General features: G+C 44.6%; 1 protein-coding gene across 1 annotated transcript in view; it reads left to right on the top strand.

Annotated features, from left to right (window-relative positions):
- Positions 1–3,483: 3,483 nt before the first annotated feature.
- Positions 3,484–7,188, top strand: part of Ndufa9 (NADH:ubiquinone oxidoreductase subunit A9) — a 27,484-nt gene continuing 23,779 nt past the window's right edge. The window contains exon 1 of the mRNA XM_028754523.1: positions 3,484–3,558. Within this exon, the coding sequence (XP_028610356.1) occupies positions 3,510–3,558 (49 nt within the window). The 5' untranslated portion in view covers positions 3,484–3,509. The remainder of the gene's footprint in view (positions 3,559–7,188) is intronic.

The raw sequence follows: 7,188 nt of genomic DNA, 5'->3' as shown, positions 1-7,188 counted from the left end.
TGACCTGAACTAACTGTGGGGGTGTGTGTCTCTTGTTGTTGCTGCTGACTTTGTCACAGGTATGAGCCACCATTCCTGCCACAAAAACAGTCTAGCCAAGGAACAAAGTTACAATGAAGGTGACAAAACAACATACCTATACACACCCCAAACCAAAAAACCCCAAACCAAACGCAAAACCCAAACCAATAAAAACCCTAACAGATTCAAAAGCAGCTGGTTATTGGTATCCCTCAATAAAGCCATTTGTCTTCTTTGTTTGTTTGTTTGTTTGTTTGTTTTTCGAGACAGGGTTTCTCTGTGTAGCCCTGGCTGGCCTCGAACTCAGAAATCCACCTGCTTCTGCCTCCCAAGTGCTGGGATTAAAGGCGTGCACCACCACTGCCCGGCAAATAAAGTCATTTGTCAACTATCATCTTTTATTGCTGATCTTCCTCATCTTAAAAAAAAAAGTAGGCTTGTTGGATTCTGCAGAGCCTTTGCAGCTCAGACACTCTACATCTGCGTCCTTCCCTGGAGTTTGAAGATGTAGGCACATCCGCTGGCTGACAGCCCTTTGCAGGTGTCAGAGGTCCTTTACATCATTAAGTCACCTGGTCCTATTAATTGAGGCAAGTAACAGGTGTCTGTTCCCCAGTTAGGTGTTGACCTGGAAAATAGACCAAATACTCTGGGTATTAAAATTAGTGCTCTTTCAACCATGATACCTTGAAACCAAAAGTGCTTGCCTCAGAGATGGTAAGTGATACACTTACTTCACGGGTTAGGAGGCACATGCAAAATGGGGGTGGAGTCTGTCAATTTATCTGAACTTGGGAAGTATGTTAATATTTATATCACTCTCAGAATCAAGGGTGGCAAACTGTGAGCTCTACTCAAGAAAGAATGAGGCCAAGAGATGCAAGGCACTTCAGCATTACTGAGTAAAAAGGGCTTCTTTTCCAACTCAATTGGGCAAACAGCAATTCTCATAAATAGTAGGGCCAGCTGCGCCTGGAGGTGTAGACCTGTAATCACAGGGTCTCAACTACTAAGGAGAACTGAAGTTCAAGGTCAGCCTTGGAAATGTAGTGGAACACTGTCTCAAAATGAAAAGGGGACTGAGACATTTGCCTTGCATATCTAATGCCCTGAGTTCAGTCCCTTGTGCCTTAAGTAAAGAATAAATAACAGTAGGGGACATACAGGCCTCACCTTCCTAGTCATAAGCCGTCCCCACTCATTACTAGATAAGCTGCCTTTCTCAGCCATGCACTTTCTTCCTGGAGATGAACAATGAACACTTCCCCCACTAAGCATGGAAAAAATTACCAAGTCAAAAACGAGTCCCCCAAACTAGGAAGTTTATTGATAAGCCCAAGGCATGTTTCACAGGGTTACTCCCCTCAAAGGGGACAAGAGGTAGTTTATCATGGAGTCAGATATGAATGACTAAATCCTGGCTACCCAAATTCCATTCTCCAACAGTCAAAGTTCTTGTAGTAACAGAACAAAGAAAGTTACAAATAAACACTTCTCAAATACATGTGTGGATGCATCAGGTGGGCAAGTTATAATTAAGGAAACCATGATATGTATGGACCGTAGAGGCTCTCCAATGATATTTTCAGCTTTTGGGCTAGTGGCAGCTAACGGTCCCGTGACACATTCCAAAGGGTTTCAGCCCAAAGAGGACAGGGGTACCACAGGAAGACCAGCAGAATCAACTAACCTGAATCCTTGGGGGCTCCCAGAGACTGAACCACCAACCAAAGAGCAAGCATGGGCTGGACCTAGGGTCCCTGAATATATGTAGCAGATGTGCAGCTTGGTCTTCATAGGGGTCCCCCAACTGGAGTGGGAGCTGTCCTTGAATCTGTCACCTGAATGCCTGTGGATCCTGTGCCCCTAACTGGCTGCCTTGGCCTTGTCTGGCCTCAGTGAGAAGTGAGAGAGGATGTACCTGCAGGGACTTGATGTGTGGGGTTGGGGGTAGGTGGTAGTGGGCGGACACTCAGAGGGGGGCTCCCCTTCTCAAAGGAGAAGGGGAGAATGGGGGGAGGATCTGTGCGAGGGGGTGCTGGGAGGAGGGGGTACTGATATTGGGATATAAAGTGAATAAATTAATTTAAAGGAAAGTTTTCAGGTGATGGTCACAAGGACATTAGGGCACACACACAAAGGTGGATAATAAATGGCTAGGAGGGCTAAGGACAAGCCAGGATAATCTGCCCTTGGATCTGCAACACTCCTTTCTTCTACAATTATTAAAGTTCTAATTAATTAATCAGCCATTCTAGAATGTTCACTTCAGTTTACAAGTGCTTGTCTTTTACTCAGGTATATCAAGAGGATGCCTGGGATAAAGTTCTTTAATTTTTTAAAATTTGAGACAAGTTTCCCTAGGCTGGCCTGGAGCTCCCTGTCCTCCTGTCTCTGCCTCCCAAGAGCTGGGATTACAGGCATGGACCACCACAGCCTGAAAAAAAGATTTTTAAATGTAAGCGGTTTTATTTTCTCAGAATATCCTTTTTCCTGTTTCCAGAACAACACAGACTTTCAAAGAGGCCCAGTTTAAAAAACAACTGCTTCGGGTAAAGCCACCAGCAGTTTTTCCATAAGAAAAAAAAATGTTGAAATGTCAAGCATGAGATGCAATTTAATATCACATTTCAGGAGATTCACGTTTCAAAATCATCTATAAATCCCTGGATCGGCCCAGGGTGGTGACTCCTACCTGAAGCAGAGCTGTATCACAAGTTTGAAGCCAACTAGGGCTTCATAGGGAGACCCTGTCTCAAAATTCCAAAAATAGAACTTCCCGTTTCATAGTTTAGCTAGTGATGTGTGCTCCAATAAACAAAATTCAAAACCGAACAAACACATAAACCCCAGGCAACCAAATTCACGATACGGAGACTTAAGTCCCTGGAGAGGCCATCTACGTGAGGAATTAATTGTCTAATTAAGCATTCTTTGAAAAGGTACAGTGAACACTAACGCCCCCGAAAAGGGTGCTCTTGACAGCATTTGTGTGCACTTACTTTGGCGGCGAGGGGCTTGGGGTGGGGACGCCTCTGCATTTCTATTTAACTCCCCCACCGTATGCAGGCCCTATTACATCTTTTCCTCCTTGCAACTTCTTGAGTGCAGGGACACCCTTTCACCTTACCCCCGCAGAGCTGTCTGACCCTTTCTGGTAATAATAGCCCATAGAATGGGGGTCTTTGAAGACTGGCCATTTTGCATGCCCGTGAGTCAGTCCCTGGTTAACTCTGAAATGCAGATTCCCTAGAAATATCAGATGGTCTTCACAACCCATTCCTGACCCGAGATTCTATTTTCCCGTGCCTTCTCTCCCTCTTTTTCGCTCCTCTACTCTGCTTTTACGACCAGCCGCTCTTGTCAGCCAGCGACCTGCCACTTCCGTTCCCGGTTAGCGTCTGCGCAGAGAGGTCAGTCATACCATTTGGTCCCGCGTTGTTGCCGTAGTTGGCGGAAGCACCCGCCGTGAGGCATTGTGGGAGAAGATGGCGGCCGCCGCCCGCTTTCGGGTTGTTAGAGCACTTCCAATGTCACGTAAGTGTCACCGGGTACTGAGTCTTGGGGCTGCATTCCGCGATGAGAACATAACCTTTCTACCTCATACTCTTGGCTCATGTGTGAAACTGTGCACTCTGGAAGGGAACAGAGAGCTGGAGTAGCTGGATGGAACGAGGAGAATCCGGATACTTAAAGGCTCGAGACAGTGCGGAGATTGTTCGGAAGGTTGAGGTCAAAGGAAATACTTATTCAGAGAGGAAAGGGGGCTTGGACAGCAGGACAATTGTAACGGGTCAATTGACTTCATGGTAGTAGTCGCAATGGAAATCATAATCCGCGCCATAGATGGAGACTTTGTCAGCTTGTGGCGTTAGAGTCTGCAGCAGGGAGAATTGGGAGCTGGGTGGATAGAAAAGCGAAGGACCGCTTAGAATTTGTTGGCATTGTTTATATACTCTTCTGTTGTGATTGAATCTGTTCTCAGTCCTCAAATCGAAAACATGCATTTGCTCTTGCAGAATAAGGGAAGCAAAGCATCCAGTCGTTACACTTCACGCCCCTTTCATCCTCCACGCCACAAACGTGCCCGCTTCAGTTACGTTTTTCCATAGTGTGTTTTTAAAAACCCGTTACAGAATGTCAATCATTATCAAAATTGCTTCATGTCAGGTCACTTAGAAGAGATTTTTTTTTTTTGCTCAGGGTAGTTGGAGCAGGGAATTCCAACAGCTGCTAAGCAGGGGGTCAGATGTCCTTATGCCACTGCCAAAGCCATCACCGCTTCTTTGCCATTTCTGTTGCTTCTTTCTTCGAGTCACCAACTGAGCCCACACTCTGAAAGTAGACAAAACAAGGCCACTCCCAAGAAGTCTTTTATTAGGCCTCTTGCTACACTACAGGGGGAAACAGCATGGAAGAGTGTCTCCCAGGAGACTCTCCAGACTAGCCATGCTAGATAGGCAGAGAAGGAACATTTGGAGCAGTCATAGCCTATCCTCATTAGTACCAGTCACAGTCATCCCTCTGTGCATGTACTCTGACCTCGGAAATGGTTACAGGGTCATCTAGAATTGGGTCGTGATAGCATAAAAATCTGGCACAAACTGTTTCAGGTAACTTGGATGAGGTGAGACTTTGGGTCATGTAGTTTCCCCAAGGCATCCATGGGATATTCAGGACCACTGGTGCTGCTGTTAGGGTAGGCCAGCTGGCTTGTTGATTGATAGTCTTTTGCTCAGATAATCAGAGCAGCAAGAGATAGTCCAACGGCTGCTAAATAGGGAGTCAGCTGTCCCTATGCCCCAGTCTTTTCTTCTTTACTGTAGGTAAACACCAAAGGAGCATTAGATAAGATTGTAAAACAGAAAGGCATGGTGGCTCATGCCTGTAACCTCAGACTTGAGACTTGAGGCAGGAGGATCAATGTGGGTTCAAAGGCAGTTAGGGCTACATAGGTAGTTCTAGGGTAACCTGGTTACAAAATGATCCTCTCTCAAAAAAGTGTTTAACAGTGTTAGATAAGGCCAGCCCATTGCCGTAGGGTGAGGTGGTACCCCTTCACCAAAGATTGCTTTTCAGTGGTTTTTTTTTTTGACATCTAAACTGTACTCCTTTTGTTTATCTTGTTTTCTGTATGTGTATTTATTTAAGGTAAGAGAGTTATATGTGTATGGCACAACCATATCCACTGGAAATGGCGAGACTCATGACACTAGCAGAACTGCTTGACACAGTTCCAGCAAAGCTGAGCAGATTGCTTCAATCCCTTCCTTCTCTCTCTAGGTTTGGGGTTTAGGTCTCTTCATGTTGCATCCTTGGAGACTTTCTGCATCGTGATTCATTTTCCTGAGATTCGTTTTATGTCTTTTCCTGAGTCTATTTAGGAAAATCCTAAAATTAACTTTATCTGGCCTCTGTTTGGAAGTCTTCCTTATGCCCTGGAGATCACTAAGCACAGATAAGCACATAGCTAGATGAGGTCATTACTCCAGGAATCTGCTTGGCGTCTCTTCCCCTGAGCAAATTCAAACAGTGTAATTGATGCAGGGCAAACACAGACAATTGACAAACTCTGACTGGCCAGGAGGATAGGTAACAGATTCAAGGTTTCCCCTTATTATATTCTTAGAGTTCTCTGAAAATGTAGTTTAAAGATGGGGAGTTGTCTGACTGCATAGGGGTTGATGTCAAAAGTATGCCCTTTCCAGGAAAAAGACATTAGGATGGGTATGGCCCTCATGCCTCATTGGACAACAACAGGGGGACCGGAGCCATTACACGGTCCCCTTCAATTACTGGAGGTCAGGCCTCTTCCCCGCCTTTGAAAGATTAGATTCACCACAGACCGTCTATACTTAGAGAAGGGAGGAGATGTCAGGGGCATCCCTGCTTACCCACTGAAGGCCTAAAATCAGCCATAGGCCTAAAATCAGCAATAGGCCTGTCATACGCGTATACTAACACCAAGTCTTGGGTCTCTGTGGATAAACACTGAAACAGATGGCTATAAGCTATTGTAAACAGGCAGTTTTTGTGACAATTTACCAGCCTGAGTAGGCATAGACCTTGTAAATAGGTAGCCTTGGCAGATAATACCAACTTAGATAAGGACAAGTGAATCATAGGCAGAGCCATAGCGACCTATCCCATGAACCTTCACCTAGCTGATACCCTGTTCTGAAAGATATCTGTATTCCCCCTGAACACCCACACTCCAGTGTCATCCTCTTCCCCATGTCCTGCCTTTCTGTGTTTATAACCCCTGTGTGAATGAGTATAAATTACAATTTGAAAAAAAAATAAATTATATATGTATATATATATTTTATATATATAATAAAAGATGGGGACTTGTAAAGGGTACACCCCTGGAGAAGTAAAAATCAGTAAATAAGATAGACTAAAATAAACTTTTCCTACTTTATAGTGTAGATGATGAGACAGATAGTAATAGAAGTTAGGTATTAGTGTTTTCTGTTCACCAAAAGACCATCTCAGATAATTTCTGTTTGTCTGGAGTGCTTTAAAACTACAAACATTGTTAGCCTAAAAGCAGGCTGTCATATAATAAACATGTTTGCTTCGGAGGAGACATTCCCTTTCCTTTCTTTCTTTCTTTCTTTCTTTCTTTCTTTCTTTCTTTCTTTCTGTCTGTCAGCTGTGAGACACCCCTCCACCCCCATCCTTCTCTTCTCTGCAGGCAGCCCCACCAGCAATGACCCCCCATGCTGGGGAAGACCCCTGGCATGTGTACATATTTGTGTTTGAGTACATGTGAATGTGCATGTAAAAGGCCAGAGGTCAGTGTCTGCTGTCTTCCTTAATCACTCTCCACCCTATCTGTCTGTCTGTGTGTCTATTTATTATTTATTTATTTAAGACAGACTCCCCCACTGAACTTGGAAGTCCCTGAGTCACTGACTTGGCTAGGTTGTTATGACAGCAAGCTTTAGGAGTCCACCTCTCAGCCTCTCCATAGGTGATAGAGAGTTACTGAGATTATAAAGGCATGCCAGCCACTCTGCCTAGGGGTTTTTTCCCTTTTCGTTTTCCCTTCTCCTTCTCTTCTCTTCTCTTCTCTTCTCTTCTCTTCTCTTCTCTTCTCTTCTCTTCTCTTCTCTTCTCTTCTCTTCTCTTCTCTTCTCTTCTCTTCTCTTCTCTTTTTAT

This window comes from Grammomys surdaster, unplaced genomic scaffold (genome assembly GCF_004785775.1).
Source record: "Grammomys surdaster isolate TR1022 unplaced genomic scaffold, NIH_TR_1.0 126013, whole genome shotgun sequence".
Classification (NCBI taxonomy): Eukaryota; Metazoa; Chordata; class Mammalia; order Rodentia; family Muridae; genus Grammomys; species Grammomys surdaster.
Note: the sequence above shows the minus strand (reverse complement) of the source record. Positions and strands in the feature narration are given on the sequence as shown.